This window comes from Lepisosteus platostomus, chromosome 14, assembly GCF_059453375.1.
Source record: "Lepisosteus platostomus isolate fLepPlt1 chromosome 14, fLepPlt1.hap1, whole genome shotgun sequence".
In the NCBI taxonomy this organism is placed as follows: Eukaryota; Metazoa; Chordata; class Actinopteri; order Semionotiformes; family Lepisosteidae; genus Lepisosteus; species Lepisosteus platostomus.
In genome coordinates this window covers 3,241,057-3,264,203 of record NC_142624.1, presented here as the reverse complement: position 1 = coordinate 3,264,203, position 23,147 = coordinate 3,241,057, and the positions used below count along the sequence as shown (strand labels likewise).

Below are 23,147 nucleotides of genomic sequence, written 5' to 3'. Positions count from 1 at the left end.
ATCGGCGACATTGGAGCTGGCCGGTCGCTGAGCTTGCTCCAGAGTCCAGAAGGACTTGTCGTGTAAAATGAAACGGTTTCAAAATGACCTCAATCTTCAAGAGTGGTCTTTTTAGCAGAACAGAACTTGCACTTCTCCAGGCCCCGCAGAAGAAGGTCTTCAGAGATGCTTCTGGGATTCTAACTTAAGTGTTAGTTGTGGCTGTGCGCTGTCATGTGATATCAGTCATGATGATGAATTTCCTTTTGATTGATTTGTACGTGTTCTGGGCTGCTGAATCTTCCCCCCTGGTCACCTCCAGCAGTGTTGGCGTGAGAGAGCTGGGTAGTTGCTCTTCTACAGGATATCCTCAAGGGGATGTCTTGAGGAACATGTGGCCATATTCTGACTCTGTCTCCTGACGGGCAGATCCACAATGCTGAGTCCTCAGTTACAGCCCCTTGCTCTCTGTTCTGACTGATTTGTGATCTTCAGCAGTTGAGTACGTTATGGACCCGGGGGTCAACGAGCTCGGTAAAGTACTAGCTGAATAATATCCTGACATGGAGCAGAACTGAAGTGCTTCCTTGCCCAACCCATGGACTAAGGCAGGTTAGGCCTTAGTGCTTCCTTGCCCAACCCATGGACTAAGGCAGGTTAGGCCTTCTCTGGTCCTGCAGAGTCACAGTCTAGCTGGGATTGTAGAGCCCCTTGAAATGTTCAGGTTCTGGTAGTTTGCAGCACATGAGACATTTTGGCCAATGTAGCAAGTTGATTTCTTCAGTGGTGTCAGGGGTGGCCCAGTTATGTCACAGATAGCCAGCTGCCACCCTAGAACAGTGGTTCCCAGTCCTGGGTCTGGTGACCCACACACACCTGAGTTTTTGTTCCATCTGAGCCCTCAGTGATGCAATCAAACCCTTCGTTGACTTCATAATAATAATAAGATCAACGTGAATGGTTTGTTCCCAGCTCTTACACAAGCTGGGGCTTTAACCATTGCATTTTGGGAGAGAAATAAAATCTCAAACTGGTGGCTGGAAACAAAATGCAGATATTCCAACATCTTAGCTCAGGTAAGGCTTTGGTGATCTAATGAAGGTGGGCTGGAATTAAAACCAGCAGGGGTGTGGGTCACCAGCACCAGAACTGAGAACCAGTGAACATTTCATCCCAGGTTCTGGAGCCGCCAGCCCAGATAGCATTGCAGGTCACACTACAGCACTCGGGATAGTACACTAGGAAGCTAATGGTCAATTAGGCAAGCAATTAAGTAAAGAAGCAAATTCCGTGCAGCATTAAGGTAACTCTGGCATTGTCAATTGCTGTTACAAATAATTTCTTAATTGCTTACTTTAACAAATCCCCTGTAATTGATCACAACTAAATTGCTCCCAGTCCTCAGAAAATTGCTGATTTTAGTAGTGAGCTGATGGATTTTTCTCTCCTATAGAAAAGGGAAGTAAGGTACCAGTGGTTTTATACAGCCAGCTGTTAAGTAATAAAGCTCTGTCACATGAGTCAGATAAAGATCTGGCTGTACAGAAACCTTGTCCCAGCACAGGCTCTGTGGTTTGGCATCTGATCACTCCTATTTTAGAGAGCTGCAGGGTTTTCAAATGTTTTTTTTTTAATTTCTCCAGTGAACCTCCAGCAGTGCTCTCAGCCCAGAAGCTCAGAAGACAGATAAGAAAAGAGTGGTGAAACTGCACTCAATAGACACATTAATCTTGCAAATACAATTCGGGGAAAATTAATCACAATAAAAATGTGTTGAACTAAATCTGAACATAAGTTGAAATATATTTTAGAATTTGTCTCCACATATAATTCAGCAACACACTGAAATCCATTTCTACTTGTGACATAGGAGTCAGCGTGTGCCTGATGTACATTTAAATCTAAGTTTTGAAGTGCACTTCATCGATATTTTCAAATGTATAACATTTTTATATATTTTTTTAAAATATTGCATTATACACCTAGTCTTCGTTTATTTTCTATTTTGTCTCCTTCTGGTGCATTCCTGCAGCTCAGTCCTGTGAAACTGGTCTGGAATGTTTTTTCCATTATTTGGACCTATACTCCATCTATAACTCATTCTGCCTACATCTACATCAATGGGTCAATACTACAAAACACTGGCCAGCAAACAGCTGTTTCAGTCATTCCTGGTTGGGTAAGACAGGAGATCCTATTGTCACGCTTAAATATCTAATTCAGTTCTCATTAAGACCTGGGTTTCAGTTTTCCACTAAGGATAACACACCCATTGAATTAATTTTCTATGTGGACAGTTTCCTTAGGACCTGTGCAAACAGGGAAAGTTTGGACCCTTATAGGCATCAGCCCTGATCCTGGGGGATTCTGCTGGGTTTTGTTCCAGGTGAGCTGTTACATAATTGAAGCCCTCATTGACTAAATAGTAGGGTTTATTTGAACTAATGTTTCCTAAACATGTAGGAGCCCTGCCATTTGACGATGGCCCCTTCATTAGTAACTTTCTGGTCCCCAACTTTAGAGTAGAATAAAAATCAGAAAGTTGCCAATCAAGCAATGTGTTTTAGTTAAATTACAGATTCAATGAAGTTGCCAACACAGTAGGAATGAAAACCAACTGGTGCTGGGAGACCTCTGCTAATTGGTCTTTTGTTCTGCACTGGTCCTTGATGTCGTTTACCGCTGGGGAGAAATTGGGGGTTCTGCTGTACCCCAGCGGTGGGGAAAGGAGGTATTGGGTTTGGAGCTGGAAAGGGTTACATATAGGCCAGAAAGGTTCATGTTCCTCTTTAGAGCAGGAGTGGATCAAGGCTCAGAGTCCTGCATGTTTTACCGGTGTTTTTCAATGCAGAACTGATTAGCCCTCCATTGCTTGTAGGGCAAAAACACACTGGAAACATCTTTCATCTGTTACAATCACTAACTTGTAACATCGTGGCCCAGGATGGCCCTAGGCAAAATTACACTATTCAAAAAATCGGGGGGGTGGGGGGATACTTTATATTTCATGAAAAGTCCTGTGCTGTTTCTGATTTGTTTAAATGAGGGGCCAGGAGCTGGCCAGCACTGCTCTTCAGGAAAAGAAGTCACGTCTGTTCTTCAGTCGCGTCAGTCGGATTATACTGCACTGCTTGGCCTCTGCTTGGTTTTGAAAATCAGCTTAATCTCCGAGGCACGCTTGCCTTCACTGGCAACATGGGGTTGTGCTGGCTTCTATATACCAGAGGCCTTGGTCCTTCAAGAATCTGTTTTTTAGTAATTTGAAACATTGTACCAGCAGGGGGCAATGTCTGAGAGCATTCTACGCCCTGCAAAATCGCCATGCTTTGTCAAAGGCATTATGGACTTAAGAGGTAGATATGCCTTGGAGACAAAATTGATCTACAAAAATCACCACATGACCTTCAGGAAGTCGCTGCATCGTGTGCCTTTCTGTTTTCTCTTTTCTGGCCTGTCCCTCTGCCCTGTTTTGGGTATTCTGCGTGAGTTATCAGTTGTGCTTTGAATGTCATTGATCATGCTGCTTAATTATTTTGACATCAGTCCTCTCTGACAGGGTGCCAGGAAGTGCACAGGGGAAGTCAAATGGTGTCGCACAAAGCTCAGAAAGAAACTCTGCACTCTGGTGCATGTGGATTTCTGTTTTAACCGTTTGATGTCATTAGTTTCTACAGCAAAATCAGTTCTCTTCCGCTGGGCACTTCCATCACCTTTGTGAAGTGTGTTCTCGAAAACCAGTTACGTTGGGATACTTCATTATCCTGGAGAGACATTGCCTAAGGAGAAACTATCTCGTAGAATTTCTTATAATGAGGATTTCAAACAAGTGGCTGAAACGCCAGGAAAAACAGAAGTACAACACTTCTCTCCACGGAAATCCCATGAACCTTTGAACACAGCTGGTGTTTTGACAAAGCCATGGGAGATCCATTATTCCCTTTCTCCTCTCCTGATCACCTTTGATTTACACAAACCTCTCTGAAGTCTCCTACTGGTAGGGGCCTGGGGTCATCATGGCCTGACCTCTGACCTCTGACCTCTGACCCCTGACCCCAGACAGTCCCACCCTGACTCTTGACTTCTTTCCAGTTGAACCCAATCGCTATCCCCTCAGCCTCCGCTCCCATGCCCCCTCCCCTCCCCTCCCCCCTCTGCCCATCGGGATTGGTCAGTAATCCTGGCGCTGGTACCCCGCCGTACTGTCGAAGGTCTCCGTGTTGGACTGCTGGTACGATCCGGGATTGGGGGGGCTCTCCAGGTCCTCCCCGCCGACGTACGCGCTGTAGGGCACCGTGGCGTCCTGGCTGGGGTCGGTGTAGTCCTGCGAGAACAGCGCCGAGTCGGCACCCAGCTTGTACCGCTGGAACGCCAGGAACGCCTGTCCTGCCTGGGGCGGGGAGGTCAGGGTTGGGGGGGGGAGAATCGGACAGAATCGAAGACAGACGTTTTGGGGAGAGAGTGACCAAGGGAGGGTTGCGGACCAAGGTAAGGTGTTTGGGGTGACAGTTTGTGGAGTGCATTGTGGGTAGGGGAAAAGTGGGTAATCAGGACGGGGTGTTGGGATTAAGGGTCAGTGGACAGAGGCAGTGGATAGATAGACATGCATGAGGGGGGTTGTTTTCGGGGTGCATGATTTCATTGTGGTTTGGGATGGCGGCAGATTGGGGGCGCAGGAGATTAGTATGGCGTGTCGGTAGATGTTGGGGTACAGGGACAGTTGTGGGGGTAAAGGAGCCAAATGACCCCAGAGGCCAGGAAAGGAGGAGGTTAGAAGGGGCAACAGGAGGTCGCATTGAACGTAGGTGCAGGCGACAGATGGGTACGCAGAGTGGCAGGGAGATTGCAATGGGGGAATTTTGGGGGTTGTTAGGAGCGGTCCGATTATAATGCAAGGGGCACATAGATTGGAGGGTGTGGTGGGGGGGGGAGGTTGTTATGGGGTTTAGAGAGATTCATCAGGGAGGGAGAGGCAGAGAGAAGGAAAGCAGGAGAACAAGAAAGAGAGAAAAAGCAGTTGTTGGTTAGTGCCGGCAGTTAAGCTCATTAGTCAGCTCTAGCCGAACTGTTAGGGCTAATTACGGCAGCGATCGGGACCCCGAGATCAGACAGAGCCCCGCAGCACAGACAACAGCCCAGGAAAGGCCAGGCCAGAGAGGACGCATTTGCACACGGGGCTCATTTTGCGTTTGTCCTTTATTCAGTGCGGTAAGACTTGCGGACCTTTCAAAACACACCGGACTGGGAGAGGACTGCAGTTCATGCCTCTGCCACTGCCCGCACCCCCACCCTCTCGCCCACACATATGCAATTACAAAGAAAACAGCCCCCCCCTTCTTCGCCGTGCAAGAGAAGCTCCGGACAGTTAAAGGGGCTCCTTGGGAAAAATCCGTGCTTTGCGGAGTGGCTTCGTTCAGGAACGGGTTTTTTGCGGTCAATCTTTTTTGAAATTTTCTTTTCTTTAGGGAAAAAAAAAACAATCATCAACCAACAACAAGAACAACACAAATGGCGGGATCGTGCACCGTTCGGCGAGCGGCCGGCCAGCGTCGGGTGCCTCTGGTGCTCTCGCCGGGTCCTCTGACAAACGGAGAGGCGTAGATGTTTCCTCTTTCAGGGATGTTGGTCAAGGACCTCTGTCTTCCAGAGCTAAGGATGGGTCATTTTGATCAATGTTACGCCCTAGCCTGCGAGATCTTTACAAGGAGGGTGACAGAAGGCTAGGCATTCATCGAAAGGCAGGGGAAGGTGGAGGAACACGTTACCGTGGGAAGAGTACAGAAAACAACCTTCCGTCCATCAGCGGTGACCACATTATCACTCCAGGGTCACAAGGGGCTCTGGAGCCTAACACATCCAGACCAGGGCACGGGGCGAGAGCTTCTTCCTGACGGGATGGCAGTCCATTGCAGGGCACAGTCGCTCATGCGCATTCGGGGGAGGGGTGGGGGGTAGAACTCCGAAGAGACAGCGCCATCCATTGTATCCCCCTATCTCCCCGTCACCCAAAGACAATTTTATACAGACGCTTCTTCTGTCTGAAGACGCACTTCATCCACCAGATTTCACTATATTTGAATGCATATTTATGCAAAGCGGCAATTATTTATTTTTCAACGCACTGCACCGATATATTGGGGGGGGGGAACAATTTAACCTTCCTTAGGTGCAGGACAAGCAGTTGCGAAGTGTTTTAGTGGCTCGATTTAGAGAACAATCAGGTTGTGCAACTCCACTCCGAGGCGAGGGCCTGGCTTCACAGTTACAGTTTTGGATCTGACACAATCCATCCCCTCAGGACAAACATAGACAAAACATGAACATAGGACTGGTCCTCTCTCAAACTCTCACCCCCCCCCCCCCTCCAGCAATGGAATAGCCCAGCTCAGGCTGCCACACTAGGGTTCGGACTGTACCAAGGAGGGTTGCAGCTAGACGAGGGGGTTTGGGGGTTGGGTGGTGAAAAGTTTGTTGTACTCTTCTTCAAAAGAGACAGTCTTTAGCCTCTCAACTGACAGCATTGTTTGAGCTACCTGGAAGACAGAAAGCCAGGCAGCACAAGTCAGTATTTTACCCTCGGTCATCAGGATTTTCCCCCCTAAAACCTGTGTTCACCCATGTACTAGCAGGGAGCTAAACCCAACTGTGTAGAAAACGGGCACTGTACAGAAAGCATGTTAGCACAAAGTAGTCTTAAAGTGCGAGCCTGGTGTCTTGCTAATTATGTGTCCTCTGCTTCCTTTTTGTCCTGTTAGAAATGAAATGTAAAAAAAAAGGTCAAAGTGAAACATAAGGTGTGATGGCAATGTTCTGAACAAAACCTCAGAAGCTCCAGCAGTCACAGACAGTCCAGACTGAGAGCACCCACTTGGCCAGGTTACACCATTCCATATTAATTTGGTACTTACTGTACAGCCACACCACCATAGGTGACGAACATTAGACAGTTCTAGCATCTTTTCTGGCCTTTATATGCTACTGGGGACTGATTTGACATCAGTTAGCATCAATCAATGGAACAATATTCCATTTTTCTTTTCATCACAGATTACAGCAGCTATTGCCAGCAGTGCAGATGAGAATCTAGTCAATCCTGCAAGACTGTGAATGGGCCGTGTGAGTACATCTGAAGTTTAAGACATTGAGCTCTAGGGAGCTCTCTTCTGTACGCAGCTCAGAACCTGGTATCTGTGTGATGAAAGGCGCTATATGAGAAAAGATCCGTTTCTCGTTACCTACAGTACCGAAATCGATCCCCTATGAATGTGCAAGGAAGGTCCGTTTCACATTCTGACAATCTTGCGTTGCAAAAAAATGCAAGCCAGCACTAAGCCACAAAGAGTTGCTTCATCCCATACAAGGCTTTGTCCGTTACAGAGCGCTGTAACCAGCATTACAAGGCACTGCTGTCCGACTTTGTCGGATGACAGCGAAACCTCTTGAGCATCCAGGTTCTTAAGCAAGCAGAAGAGATGCCGGGGCAGATCACTTTGAAACGCAGTGCTTGTTCTTGCACGCGGATCTGGCCCCCTGCAAGGCCTGCAGGACGTGCATATCCTCGTGACGAGCCTAGACAGCTTATAAATAGCTCGCCATTCATTCCAACTCGTAACAGTTCCTCGATAAGAGGTTTGCTGTCAAAGCAGGTACTCGGGCACTGTTATTTCTTTTCTCCTTACCTGCCTTTAAAAGCTGCAATGAGTTGAAACAACAAAGTTTTTTTTTCTTTAGAGTTCCACGATGGCGATGAACAAAGCTTCAGTGACTTCCTGAAAGCCTTTAAGAACAGCGGTTCGTTCACAGAAGGAAGTCTCTTGGCCACAGGAGCAGTGGAGGCCCTGCACACTGCTGCCATCCTCATTTCCTGCCCTTAAAAGCAGTGTTTAAACTTGGCAAACAGCAAAAGTGCCCAAGGAGCAATTGAAATAACCGAGAGGACAAACTGCACCTTTTAGAAAAGTGCAGTTAACATCTGTGGTGATGAAATGCCTGGAGAAGCTGGTGTTGTCACACATCAACTCCTCCATCACAGAGTCCCTGGACCCCTTGCAGTTCGCCTACCAGAACAACAGATCAGTGGATGATGCTGTCTCCCTGGCTCTGCATACAGCCTTGGAACACCTGGACACTAAGAACTCGTATGTGAGAATGCTGTTTGTGGACTACAGTAAAGCATTCAATTCCATCATACCCAGTCAACTGGTGACAAAGCTCAGGGGATTAGGTCTGTGCACCTCTGTCTGCAACTGGCTGCTGGACTTTCTTATCGAGAGACCACAGGTGGTGCGGATAGGCAATAAAACATCAACATCACTCACCCTGAGCACTGGAACCCCACAAGGCTGCTGTCTGAGTCCAAGGTTGTACTCCCTATTTACTCACGACTGCACAGCAAGACACAGCAACAACCGCATCATTAAGTTTGCAGATGACACCACTATAATAGGACTGATCAGTGATGATGACGAGTCCACTTACAGGGATGAAGTTGTACAGCTGCTTAGGTGGTGTCATAGCAATAACCTGGACTTGAACATAAAGAAAATGAAAGAGCTAATAGTGGACTTTCGGAGACACAGGCCATACACTCACAGCCCACTCAGTATTGATGGAACGGAAGTGGAAACAGTCACCAGCGTTAGGTTTTTGGGAATTCACATCTCTAAAGATCTAACCTGGACTGTGAACACTGACTCTATCATGAAGAAGGCTCAGCAGCGCCTTTATTTCTTGAGGTGCCTCAAACGATGGGGGATGCCAATACATGTGTTGGTGAACTTCTACTGCTGCACCATCGAGAGCATCCTCACCAATGGGATCACCGTGTGGTATGGCAACACCTCTTCGCGCTATAGAAGTGTAAGCAATTATTATTGCTCGGGCACCACTGTAACTCATCAACAAGCAGGGGTTTGGGTGTGGGAGGGTGGCAGAAGGAAGGAGATATAAGAAAGAACTCCCTCCTGAAGACAGAGGTGGAAACGTTCACCGAACGGCCAGGGGAAAAGAGAGAGAGGGAAACTCGCTGGAGTGAGAAGGCGAAGGCGTTAACAGAAAAGAGGGGGGAGAAGAGGAAGACATCGGAGAAGGTGGAGAGGAGGAGGAGAAGACTGACCCATGTGAAGACGGAGAAGAAGCAGAAGGCGATGGCAGCGCGGGCAGCGTCGGCTCCCTCCCTCAGCGGGTTGTCCTCTAACTTGGAGACCTGCCACTGGTTGGCCAGGAGGCAGAACCCCACAAACCACATGAAGGACCAGAAGGCTGGAGAGAGAGACAGAGCAAGACAGAGAGAGAGAGAGAGAAAGATCTGGTCTCAATGCGCATCACTTACACAGGGGAGAGAAGGAACTCATCCTCTTCGGTCTTGCACGAGTTCAAAATTAATTCCCAGCTTGGCTTTCTGCTACATTTCATTCTCACTGGCTGGGATATAACAATTCCCAGTTTATTCAGAAAAAGGGGGCAGCCAGTGCCCTGAAGTGGCTCAGCCAGTACCGCCGCTGATGCGGGATGCTGGCTGATGCTGATCCCTATGTTCCAGTTTTCGCTGGATCGGATCTGGGCTGTGCCAAGAGCTGACCCTCGTGCAGATTCCCCAGGCGGCACCGCGCAGTGGCGAGAGCTCAGGTGTCACGCGAGTCCTACCCAGCAGCCAGCCCCAGGCCAGGCCCCTGCCAGCTAAGCGGAGAGGGCCAGTGCCCTGGTCCTCTCTCTGGTGCCGCGGGCTTGTTACCAGGGTGACCAAGGAGGCAGATGGCTGGATCTTAAAGGGCCTGTCTGCTGTAACAGGGGGCTGCTGATGGCGAGCAATTCCAGATCACTGAAGAAACTCTGTCCAGCCAATTGTCTGCTCCTAATCTGATGGTAGTGGAAGAGTTCTGATTGAGTGATGTCGATCAATGCTGTTTGGTATGGTATTGTTGGTGCATTGCATTACAGCTGTATATCTGTTTATGAGCTCTCGATATCCAACACTAATTCCCTTAGAGGCAATGCAGGTTAAGTCAATTTAATTCAAGTAAAAAAAAAAGGAAAAACAAATGGATATGTCTCCTGAGTCACTGAGGTAGCAGCACACCCGGCTCATTCACTCACCGGACACGCCTACGTCAGCCAGCACGGCCTTCTTCCGGTCCTTGACGCTGCTGATCTGGGGGAAGTAGACGTCCAGCGCCAGGAAGGCCAGGCAGCACAGGAAGGCCAGCGTGCCCATGGTGACGCCGTAGTTGCAGGCGTTCTGGTTGCGGTTGAAGATGCAGTACTCCTCCACCTCGTTGGGCCTGTTCACGTAGCCCTCGTTGGCGATGCAGCCGAAGACCACGATGGAGAAGAGCTGGGGGAGGGGGCAGCAGAGAGCACAGGGCCAGAAGAGGAGGCAGGGAGAGAGAGCGAGAGGGAAACCGTGTCAAAACTCCGGATCGGACTCGTGGGTGCTTCAGTGTGTTAAAAGGAGCACCGCAGTCCTCATTTCTCAGACCGATTATTTAATCTCGGTAACGAAATCAATGCATTGATGTTCTAGAAAAAAAATGTACAAATTTCAAATGAAGCACAAAATCGGGAACAATGTGAAAGTACTGCAAGTCACCATTATTGTGCTGTGCTGTGAAGCAGCCCTTCCTGCTCACTAGTCCTATAGTGACTGATGCAATGCGATGGACGAGTGAATAAGTACAGGTGGTGCAGCAGACATTTCACTGCAGAAATGTTCCAAAGTGATCTGCATGCAGGGTTAACAGCTAGTATCTGTTGGCAAAACCATCTCAAAATCGAGAGCAATATTTCTACTGGATTAAAAGTGATGTATTCACTAGCCTGCTGGTTCACAATGTCATAGGGCCGTAATGCATCACTGGGGGTTTTGTTGCCTCATTCTAAATCACAGATTATGGCACTACGCATACCTGGACGTTACATCCATTTTGAGATGGAAACTGGTGGTTTTACAAGTAACTGTGTACATTTTACTGAAATGCACACATCAAAACTGTTTTTTCTGGAGTACCCAGAGCAGAAACGGTGCACACCTGCCCGCAGACACTAGTGCTTCTGCTGCTCGTCTCTGACGGGCAGCCCCAAATTCTCAGGTAATGCTTCTATTGAGTCAGTACAGCCACGAGCCCCAGCTTTCCTTGGATTAGAGAACAAGATCTGCACATGGTGTAGGAGCAATCGCTGTGCAGCTGGCTGTGCACCACTAGGTGCAATGCCTCTGGCCTCTGGAGAAGGCTGCGGAGCCTGCGTGTGTGCGCGTGCTCGTGTGTTTGCATTTGTATGCGTGCGTGCGTGCATGCTTGTGTCTGTGCATGTGTGTGCGTGCCCGTGCGTACGTGCCTGTGTGAGGTGTGTGCTTGTGCACGCGTGATTGTGCACGCACACCAGCACATCTCCAGTTACAATCATTGTTCTCGCCAAAGCAAAGTTCCCTCTTTAAGCACGATCAAATATTAATGGGCTCGGAAGGCAGCCTGGACTCTTCAGTGCCTTGCCGGCTCCTGATGAATTTCTCCCTCGTCCAGATTGCCGGGCACGATAAAAGGTGAAGCTATATTTAGCTTCCCTTTCCCATTAGGTCATTTCTGCCTTGCGAATACACGCCTGGCCTAGGCATTAGAAGGGCTGAGACACATCTGATGATGCTTTCAAGCAGCCTTTGGTCTTTCACACACTTAAATACCTGCTGCCACCTCTCTAGACCAGGACATCTCTCATCTGCCCATCTAGATGCAGACCCTACCGTAAATATAGGGAATGTCCTCAGGGTTGAGAAGCCCCAGGAAGACAATTCAGCACAGCCAATTCAATTCAAACCCGAGTCTCTTTGGGAGGTGAGAGGAAACTGAAGAGGTTGGCTGGACTGGAGAGAACACGCAAACTCCACACAGACAGGAGCCCCCGGCCAGAATCCCAGGACACTGGAGCTGGGTGGCAACAGCTATAACCACCATGACACCAAACACTGCAATGTATCAGTTTTTAGCCTTCAGATTTAGACGTAGTTCATTTGACACTTAAATTCAGTAATAGACACGTCTCAGTGAATCTAGCTCTGAGGTGCATACCACTTACTACAGTGTGAAACTAGTATTGGAAGGTGTGCCCAGACCATTAGGTACAACACTCTCTCTCACGTCCACCTGCTGGAAGAGGACACTGGAGGAGTCGCTGTAGTGCAGATGATGCGATGATAAACTACAGACCTGACTGCGTGTGGCCATTAACCACGTCCAGGGGACACTCACTGCTACCTAAATCCCTCCTCCCCTTTCCTTTCTGTCTGGCCTAACCATGTGCTCCGCCTTCCACAGTTTGATCAGCTCCATAACTCTTCACATCACCTCCCGATCAAAGAAAATTTGCACAACAGCGGCGGCAGGTAATAGGGTAGATGATGGGTACAGGGCATTGGGGAATGATGTAATACAAGTGCAGCAGGCAGGAAAGTTATCGGGGGGACAAAGGACTGCAATTTAGTTCATAAGGATTTCATTTCAGATGCTACTGAATTCATTTTTAGGGATTCTGCGAGTCTCCGATTTGCTTCTCCTTGTGCCCCTTGGAATAATCAGGCTCTTCCCAATCCAGCAGATTTCCTTCTTGTACTACAGGGATCACGAGGAAGCACAGCCCCCTAAATGGGGACAAACCACCAATGTCGCACTTCTCCTTTTCTGCAGAGCTTGCTTCATCCCCGTCAGATCAGAGAGCTCCTGAACGGAATAAGCTTCTCCTCTGTGGTTACGGCCGTTTCTGAAAGCTTCTTTTTGTTTGTTTGTTGAGTCATTTCAGCCGGATGCCATCTCCCGCCACATGCCCCTTCAGATTAAATTACCCTGCTTTTGGGTTTGAGGGAACAGAGGGCTCCTGCATACCGCTGGCCAAAAATGACCAACAATCTCAAGCTAGTGACTCTCACTGCCTGCCCATTTTCTCACTCGCTGTTGGGTAAAAACCACTAGGCCATACTGCCTCAATTCCCCTCTCAGCTCAAACCACTCGGCCACGCCCTCCGCCACTCTTACAGCAGAGTCAGGCACCAACCTTGTGCCTCAAATTAAGGTCCCGGTCCTGGTAGCACCGTGGGTCAGTGAGTGTGACAAATCCGGCTGTGATGTCCATGAAGTAGACCAGACGTTATCCTGGCCTGGTACCCTGGTGAGGATGCCCAGGCCAGAGAGGCTCATCCTTGCTTTCCAAAGAAGGAGGTTACACAGTAATTGATTTAGGTTCAAATCCGGACCTGGGGTGTTGTCTGTGTGGAGTCTGCATGTTCCCCCTGCATTTACGTGGGTTTCTTCCAGGTGCTCCGTTTTCCTTCCACTGTCCTAAGATATACTTGTAGGGTGACTGACTTCTGGGAAAATTGGCCCTGGTGCGAGTGTGTGACGGTGTGCCCTGCGATGGACTGGCTTCTTGTGCACGGTGTACCTTTGATCTGTGACTTCTCTCCCCTCCTCGTACAGCAGGTGTGAACACACAGAGAGTCACCCGATGAATCAACCCTTTAGAGCAGACGTGTCCACGTCTCAATCGCAGGAGTGATTCGATTAGGTTAAGAATCGCCAAATTCCGCAATGGTGGCGTGGAATGGAAACCAACTGGGAAAATTTCTAAGCACACAAATCACTCGCCACACCCCCAGAACAATCGAGAGTGGACTAGGGAAAAAAAAATATTCTGGGCTTCACCTGCAGCACATGGGCCAGGGAAAGGAGATATCAGGTCTGGCTCCTTACAAAAGAAATGCTTCTGTTTAATACTGCAGGCTGGAGAGCCCTTATCCACTAAAATTTACACTTCCTGATACAGACAGAAAGTGCAAGAGCCAAAATGAAATGCAAGAGCAGTCTGGGCTTGTGCGTCACACAGGGCCTGATGCAGATGCTCCTACAGAAGGCCCTGCATTTACACTACAGGGTTCAGAAGAGCAGTGAGAAACTGCAGATTGCCTCGCTGCAAGGCTCGTTACCATGTGGCTTGAGCGATTATTCCTTAAGGATGCCCAGATCAGGGTTTCCAAGCTGCCCTGCTTGGACCGGTCGGCAGTGCGCACACGCCTCTTCTCCGGCAGTAATTAGCAGTCTGATTCCTCTCAGCCCCGATGAAAGCAGGCATTGTGGAGGCCGCCACGTGGGGTCCTGATCTTGTGATGGTCAGGAGGGGCCTGTTCATGCCCTACACTGAACCGCCAGCTGAGCAGGAGGATTCATGGGAAAGGGGCCATGGGTGTGTGAGACTGTGGGGGGAGGGAGCAAGAATTTAAAAAAAAATCAGAGCACGTAAGTTAACTGGGACAACCTTGGCCGAACAGAGGAGAAATAAAAAGGAAGATATTTTCAGTTTATAGATGTATGTAGCAATAAACTGTCCCAAAGACAAAGTGGATTGGATGTTAGGGTGGTGACCCGTAGCTCTGTGGTTGTGGGTTCGAGTGTAGCTTTAGGGACCCGTATGGAGTTTGCAGGCTCTCTCCGATCCCAGTCTGATAGCCTTCATTTATATGTGGCTTCTCTGAAGCTCAGTATCTTAAAAGATGCTGCATCTATTTTGGAAAAGCCCATCATCAATCAAGCATTTCTATTCTATTTCCCACATTTCCAACACTGTTAGTGTCCGAGGTTTTAATCACCTGTCAGGATGTAGCCTTGTAAAGTGTTCAGCTCCTCTCGTTTTATCCCGGACGTCCGCTTGCACACAGCTTATTTACGCTAACTGGAAAGCCAAACGCAGCATGACTGGCTGTTTGAACTACATGAGCGACACGGACAAGAGCTCCAGGACGGTCTCCTATGTTACAGGCGGTGATAGTTCTGTCTAAAAAAAGCCTGGAGCCAAGAACAGTCAACCCAGTGCTGCAGCAGGGCGACACAGCAGGCTGGTGAGAAATCAGAATTATTATGTTTGAAAGCAAGAGTGCAGTGGATGAAACTGGAGTCCTGCCTGGTGTTACATTTCAGCCACCCTTGCAATACTGCCCACAGGGATGCTACAGTACATTCACTTTCTTCCAGACGTGAGGAAAGGTCAAAGTTGCAAATGGGATTGGTCATCTTGCACCTGTACTATTCAAATACTGCAGGTTTCCTGTGCGAGATGCTGCCCTGTCTGCTTTCTAATGAAGGGTAGGTGGTTGATATTAAGAGAAGTTAAGACGCAGAGACATTTCCCACAATTCATTCATGAATGCACGACCTATGCCCCCAAATACCCCAAACAGAGCATTTTTATCCATGAAGGTTTCAGTTTTGCATTGATTGTTGCCTGGGCTGGATAGGGTAAGGAAATCAACAGTGGAGACCAGTCATACTGTACACATGTTCTGAGCCGTAACTCTGGGGTATCTGCGCGTCTTCATTTACTCTGCGCAACTTCTCTCCTGCAACTCCTCACAGCCCACACGAGCGAACAACAGTACTGTATAAGCACATCGGTGACAATGTGCAAGAGCCAATATGTTAGTGTCCGTCACATCCACTGTCACTGTCCACGCATCAATGTCTGCGTGTGATTGTCTAAGAAGCGATCTCATCATACTGGGCTCAGTGTGGACAGTGCTTGTCCTGCAGCTGATATTCCAGGTCATGTCACCACAGTGGCAATTGTCCTTGGATGTGCTGCAAAGGGGGAACCATGTTTCCCACCTCTATAGTGAAATAAATAAAGCAGGGAAGCTGATGAGTGGATACGCAGGCTGACAGCCCCTGTAGGAAGACAGTGTGCTCCCTGCCCTGATTACAATGACAGACCCACTGCTGCTCGGAGATCACAGTTAGCCAGAGGGGAGAGAGAGCAAGCCTGGGAAGCTGCTTACTGCCTGGGTGGATCAGACACACCGCCCAGCATGAACACGCACCAAGCCCGCACTAGGCAGTACAGTGCGTCTTCTTTGCTCTTCTAAGACAAGACACCACACAGCGACAGTTCTCCAACCTGCCATACAGGCTGAGCCTATCCAGATTGGAGACCGCAACCTGGACTCCTGTTGAAGATAAACCTTCCCATACAGGACAGGACAGCCAGGATCATCCCAATGCAGGATGATCCATTTACCACCAGGCTCTTAATCCATGCCTGATGGGCCGCTCATTCACCCATAGTGTCTCATGTGATGGCAAGACATCGCCTCACACATCACGTGGATTTTGGCAGAGCAGAAATGCTCAGGGATTTGTTAACTGCCATGCATCTGGAGTCCTGTAACCCAGAGCACTGTATTCTGTTGTAGGACTTTGAACCAGCCAGAAAGTACTGGATTAAACGCCACAGCCCAACACCTTAATGCCAAGCCTACTGAACATGCCACAGCCCAACACCTATATCCCGAGCCCACTGAACACTCTGCAGTCCAGCTCTCCAACACTGAGCTACTTCTCAGATGCATGACCCACCCCAGCCTGGATCTGATCAGGCATCTCACAGCACGCAGGTGATCTTACGTGACCAAAACCCAGGGAGCATCCTCTCCAGCTCGAGAGGGCTAAATCCCCATCGCGGCTCAAATCAAATGAGCCCTGACTACTGCAGCCCAGCACTCTGCCATTACACTGCCGAACGCATCGCTCTTCCAGCTCAGCTTCTGGCACGCAGCTCCTCGTCTGTTAAGCAGCAGCCATTCCTCCTCACTCACCCTGGCTCTCCGATCGGCAAGCCTGTGTGCCACCCCTCCCCCCCCCACAATCCTTGCTTTAATCTCCTTGACCTTGTGCGCGGAGGAGAGAGCCCGAGAGAGCAGCGACAATCAGATACGGGTCTGTGAGTCACCGCGCAGCAAAGATCTCGCTCTCGCGCAAAGTCTTGGAATGGGGAGCCATCACTCTGTCTCTCATTGCATTTTCTCAACCACCTGTGAAGCGCGAAGCAAACACAAGCCATCCAAAACTGCAGTCTGCTTCTCCTGTATTCCTTGCAAGGAATTCCCCCTGCTTGGTGATTCCAAACTGCATCTCCATTGTACGTTCCCAATTAACACATTTAAATACCCACTGTTACTTGAGACCCTCTATATCAACCCACACAGCACCAATCCCATACCCTTCCTTAAAGTCTAGGTGTCTAGCCCATATCCCTATATCTAAATTAAACAGTTCCAGTACAAAACAGTTTATATCAGTTTACATCCCAACTACCCTGAGCAGTCAAAATGATGGATCAGCACCACACTTGTAAAACCTGACTCAGATTAAAGGTGTCCATTGAGCGCACACTCCACCAATGGGCTCCAGAGAACTGAGCACCTGCAATTGACATTCCTGGAAATTATTTTTAACAATAATTCCTTACATTTATGCTGCGCTCTTCTGGAAACTCTACTCAAAGTGCTTTACAGGTAATTGGGAATCCCACTACCACCACCAATGTCTACACATTGGTGTAGACACCCCCATCTGGATGATACTCTCCCCAAACACCAGCTCTCAGTGGGGAGGAGAGCAGAGTGATGAAGCCAGTTTCAGAAATGGGGATTATTAGGAGGCCATGATTGGTAAAGGCCAGGGGGAAATTTAGCCAGGACACCGGGGTAACACCCCTACTCTTTTCGAGAAACACCCTGGAATTTTTCATGACCATGGAGAGTCAGGATCTCAGTTTTACATCTCATCTGAAGGACGGTGACTTTTTTTACAGTATAGTGTCCCCGTCACTATACTGGGGCAAAAGGGCCTAACCAGAACATCCGTCCCTCCACTGGTCCCACTAACACCTCTTCCAGCAGCAACCTTAGATATCCCAGGTGGTCTCCCATCTGGGTCCTGGCCAAGTTCACACCTGCTTTCTCTAGATCAGCTTGGAAAGATCACTAGGATCCAATTAAACATCTAGCCTGCAGGATAACAGCAAGAATAGGCAACAAAGAATCATGGGAAGAACTACAGGAGAACCAATGTGTGGAATTTGGCTAACATACAGTACATCTCATCTGCTTTTACATCAGAACGCTCTTTCTCGTGTCTTTGTAGGCTGATATTGCCTTTGAACACAGACGGAAGAATTCACACATAAAGCTCTATTCACACCAGGGCCTTGAAAGACCAACAGCCTGAGCTGAGATGTTCACAATGGAGTATTTTGTGTAAGGGGGACTGATGTTTTCAAAACAAGACAAAGGTTTCTCTGAAATCCCATTTCAGTCTGATCTAATATTTTTCTGATTAATTTTGAAAGGATAAATATTGCCTAGCTGGTTCGATAGAACAGAACAAAATCACCCTTGGACAATCCAGAGAACAAAAGCTGAAGCAGCTATAAAATCAATATACAGATCTGAACCGATCCAATTGTCTTCTCAGCTCTCTGCAGCATGAATCTTCTCCCCTGCGACATCCTCTTGCTCTCCCGACTGATCGATATTAAAACTGCGACTGCCCATTATGGACCTTTAGTGAAATGGTCAGGAAAAACAGATAGAGCCAATTCGCATCGACGTCATTGACAATCCTCGCTTGCACCTTGCCGACAGAGCGGCTATCCTGAAGTCCCACGACTCCATCCTGTTCTAGAAGAACACCGGGCACACAAATGGCAGCACCGTGCCAAACAAACCACAGGAAAAGGAAAGAGACGTATAGAAAAGGTGCAGAGGAGACTTCGGTGGAAGTGCAGACTCGTGCATATCTATAGGAGTCTCCATCCAAAAGCAAGGAGGCAACCTTGTCTGTGCGTGGACAGCGCTGAACACGCAGGGGCTAACAGTGGAGACATCCAGTTCTGGGATTGCTGGAAATGGGCGAAACTTGGGAATTTACCTTGAAAAACCTGGGAATTGGAGCGCAGTCACTGATATCTCTTTTCCATCCGTTCCTCCCACTATTTTCTAACTGATTTATCCAGTACAGGGTCACTGGGTCGCCATCCCAGCAAGCAACAGGTACAAGGCAGGGTGCCCTCTGGATGGGACACAGACACACATCTTCGCACAAGGGCCAGTTTTCCCCCAAAGCCAATTGGCCTACAAGCCTGTCTTTGGATTGTGGGAGGACACTGGAGCTCATGGAGGCAGCACATGTAAACACAGGGAGAACATGCAAACTCCACCCAGACAGCACCCCAGGTCCAGGACTGAACCCGGGACCCCAATGCTGACCACTGCACCACCGTGAAGCCCTCAAAAATCCCTTTTCCTAATCAAATAACCAAATAATAAGAGTTCTGAGCTGTTGTCACCCCCCCCACTCACCCAGAACATACACACACACAAACACACAGCTTCCCAGGCTAGTGAAGTAGAGGAACTGGAAATTCTAACAGATCTAGTCAGAGAAGCGCTCAGGTGAGGAGAGGGATCAGATGGAGCCAGTGGAATTAGTCCAATGGGGGTAGAATTCTCCACAAGCAGAAAGAGAGATTGCTTTTGGCGATTTTTCCCCCCACTGTTACATGCAGATCTCATGCCCTGCCAGGCAAACAGCCAGGCCGACGTGAGATCTTTAGCCTAGAAATTATCAACTGGTGCTGCAAAATACTTAAAGAGAGCACAGCACCCCAGTTCCAGTCTCTGGGGGCTCCCCTGTAGCAGGCCCCAGTCCATGGTCACCTCACAGACAGGACGTTAAGGTCAATTAACGCTCAATTAACAAAAGCTGTGATGAGGCGCAGATTTTTATGAGAAACTGCAAACGAAATTGTATTGCACACAGAAAAATGAAAATCTTAGGGTGCATCTTGAAAAGAATAGGGGTGTTACCCCAGTGTGCTGGCCAAATTCCCCCCCAGCCTTTACCAGTCATGGTCTCCTAATAACCCCCCTCTCTGAACTGGCTTCATCACTCTGCTCTCCTCCCCACTGAGAGCTGGTGTGTGGGGAGAGTACTGGCGCATCGTCCAGGTGGGGGTACACACTGGTGGTGGTGGAGGGGATCCCCATTACCTGTACAGTGCTTCGAGTGGAATTATTATTATCATTATTAAACAAGCTATCAATTATTACTGAGCCAGCAACTTTCTAATTTCAGCTTGTCCCTATTTCTTGGGAAGGTCACAGCCAAATCAAGTGCCGCTATAAGGCGGACGTTTCTTCATTCCTAGTGGGACTGTCCCACTCCGCGTTTCGGGATCCCAGTACCCTCAGGCTAAGGGAACGGGCTGGGGTTCGGGTGGGAAATTGCGAGACCCACGCTGGGATGTGAAACGAGCAGCACAAGGCATGGCAGACGACGGATTAGACCGGAAGAAAACAAAACCGCAGAAAGTGGGTCCATACAGTTCAGGGCTTTAAAAAACGAATTGAAAAGCGATGCCCTGCACGTGGGTTGCGACTTCAAAAGTTCCTCAACACGCCGAAAGCCACAATTTCGGTCTTTGGGTATCGGCGCGGGGGAAATCGAATCGAGATCAGTATCCCGCTTCCAGAAAAAAAAAAAGCTACTACATCAACAGCCTCCACGTGCCCCTATCACGAGCTGGTCACATAGCCCTCTCAGCCGGACGTTTATTCCCGTTCTCTGACGACGGGCCAGCAGCCTCCGGGACGCCCCGAGGACGTCTACTGCACGTCCTTTTAACAGGACCGGTCTTGACGGACCCCGCCTATCTGCGCACGCCGGCTTTTCCAGTGTCTACACAGCCCGGCCCGCGACACGCTGCAGGACCAAACCTCTCATTCACCCCCCAGTAACAGAACCCACTGAACCGGCTGGGGCAACAGTACTGGCGCTGAGGCGGGCTCTGCCCTTGACTCCTCATGACACGGACAGCCAGCCCGGCCTCTCGCCATTCCTCTGTCCAGGCGCGACAAGTCCCCACCCCCGCCCTGGGGCTCGCTGCTGGAAGAAAAACGATTCACCCCGAGAGGCACGCTGGGGGTTGGGGTTCGGGGTTCGGGGTTCGGGGTTCGGGGTTCGCGGTTCGCGGTTCGGGGTCCCCCCCCGAGTAGCTCGGCTAGCAGCATCCTCCACACGCACAGAAAAACAAACAAACATACAGACATACTGTATATACACACACACACTCTTCACACGCGTGTGCGCGAACCCAGCGACAGAAAGCCCAGCCAGACGCCCTCTCGCGTCCCCCTTCCGTGGGTTCGCCGCGAGAACGCCAAGGGACGAGCCCTGGCCGGACCTCCATAAACGATTGCTGAGCCCGGCGCGACCCCACTCCCACTCCCACTCCCACTCCGACCCCCCTCCGAGCGAGTGGAACAGCGCAGCACGCACCACCCCGTCGTCACCTTAAAGGCAAAACCCACGGGCCATCCCTTTTCCCGGCGAGATTCGTCCCCCCCATCTGTCTCCCAGGGAAAATAAGCAAAGGTCACGCGGCGTCCTGGATTCCACGCACGCACGCACCCACCTACCCACTCACCCGCCCGCGGTCTCCGCACCTGCTGCAGCGCGAGCCAGGGCCACGGCCGGTAAACCCCCCAAAACACCGGGAGATGACACACACACACACACCTGCGCCCCGGGCTCCTCTGGAGCAAACGACAACAAGAAGAGAAGACAGCGCCGTCGCTTACCCACGACACCATTCGGAGGATGGTGTGCGGCTGTCGGAAAAACGTCTGAGGGTCGAAGGCACCTCCGGCTTTGCCGGCTCCGTATGCCATCCCGTCCATTTTTAAAGCGTTTAATTTTTTTAATTGATTTTTTTTTTTGGTGGGTCTCCCGGCCGGTCCTTTGAGTTCAATTGGCGTTCAATTAACGGGTGCCGTGCTGCGAGGAAGCCTTTTGTTTTTTGCACGCCCCAAAAAAAAGAAATCCACCGACCGCAGACGCTCAAGGAGGTTCACCTATCTCTCTCTCTCTCTCGCCCCCCTCTCTCTCTCCTTCAATCTCTCTCGTCTGTGTCTAGAGTCTGGCTTGACGGTGATAATGGTACATTCTCCCTCTCTCTCTCCCCCTACAATATTCAGCCTTGCTATGAAAGGGTGGAGAGAGAGAGGGAGAGGGAGAGGGAGGGGTGGTGAGTCCCGTGGCGGCGCGTCCCCGACAGCTCCAGAGCGCGCCGCATCCTGTCAAGCCGCGGGGCGCGCGTGTTCTGGAGCTGTCGGGGACGCGCACTCCTTGGAGCCTCTGAGAGTCTTGAAACGCGGAGGTGAGAGAGGGATCTCTTAGCGGATTTGAGCAGTCGTCTGCTATACATTGATCTCCAGCCCCCCCCCGTCGTGTTAAAGGGATCAGGCGGCCGGCCGTGAATTCATCTGAAACGCTGTGAGTCCGGCAGCAGCGACCCCAGAGGACTGAGAGCGAAGGGGGAGATGCGATGACCCGGCCATTAACCGCAACGAGCGATACCGAATATATCATTTTAACACAAGCCATTATATTTTCATGGGTTAGAACACCCTCTAAAATAACAAATCTGTTCCCACTCCTTCCAGAATCCGTACAGCTTCCAGTCCCACTGAGGGAGAAATCTCGTCGGAGCTCACAGCCCAGTATGAATTCTCCCATCACAGCCTGAGCAACCCAGCCAGCCTCTCCAAAAAACGATAGGTTTTATGTGGTTAGTGCCTTAATAATGCTTTCATTACTAAATGTCTGTAAAAGCCCGTGTTAATGACTTTGGTCTTGTTACTGCTCTGGGAAAGTAATTGTTATTACTTGGACGGCACTGTGATTCATTGCTCATGCCAGAGAAGCTCTTGGAATTTGGATGTGAATTTGAATTTTGAGAGTTGGGGGGGGTGACTCTAGACAAAGCCAGCTTTGGCAGCCCAGAGTGGTACTGATCTACGACACTTCTCGAAATGAGTCTTGCATAAAACGTCCACATGATTAACTTCAATCCATGCACGTTTCTTGCAGGTAACAGCTTAAGTGTTGAAGGAGTCTTGGTCCAGGAGAAATAAAATCTACTATGTGTTACTTCTTTGGACCTGGGGGGCTATCAGTGTGGAGTTTGCATGTTCTCCCCACATTTGTGTGGGTGTCCTCTGGGGGCTCTGGTTTCCTCACACGGTCCGCAATCTTGCATGCTAGTTAACTGGTTAATTGTATCTATGTCTGTCTGCCCTGTGATGGACTGGCGTCCTGTCCAGGGTGTACCCTGCCTTGTGCCCATTGCTTGCTGGGATAGGCTCCAGCTCCCCCACCACCCTGAATTGGTGGAATTTGTACCAAAAGGCATGGATGGGTGGGGTTATCACTGTCACGCTTGTAAACCCCTCCTCTTAAGGACGCTCCAGCCCTTCCTTGTTTTTTACTCATCTCCCGGACCTGCTCCCGGTTCCA

The 23,147-nt window shown here is 49.6% G+C and overlaps 1 protein-coding gene across 5 annotated transcripts; it reads right to left on the bottom strand.

Moving 5' to 3' along the window:
* Positions 1–990: 990 nt before the first annotated feature.
* Positions 991–21,896, bottom strand: syngr1b (synaptogyrin 1b). 5 transcript variants are annotated; one of them, XM_088606547.1, is made up of 4 exons: positions 21,431–21,888; positions 10,072–10,309; positions 9,092–9,237; positions 991–4,366 (listed from the first exon to the last, which is right to left on the bottom strand). In XM_088606547.1, the coding sequence occupies exons 1-4, from the start codon at positions 21,527–21,529 to the stop codon at positions 4,148–4,150; spliced, it is 702 nt and encodes a 233-aa protein (XP_088462673.1). In that variant the 5' UTR covers positions 21,530–21,888; the 3' UTR covers positions 991–4,147. The 5 variants fall into 5 exon arrangements, with proteins under 5 accessions (XP_088462673.1, XP_088462675.1, XP_088462674.1 ...); XM_088606549.1 differs by lacking the exons at positions 991–4,366; positions 21,431–21,888 and adding exons at positions 4,906–5,435; positions 20,921–21,008; XM_088606548.1 differs by lacking the exons at positions 991–4,366; positions 21,431–21,888 and adding exons at positions 4,906–5,435; positions 14,606–14,779.
* Positions 21,897–23,147: the final 1,251 nt, after the last annotated feature.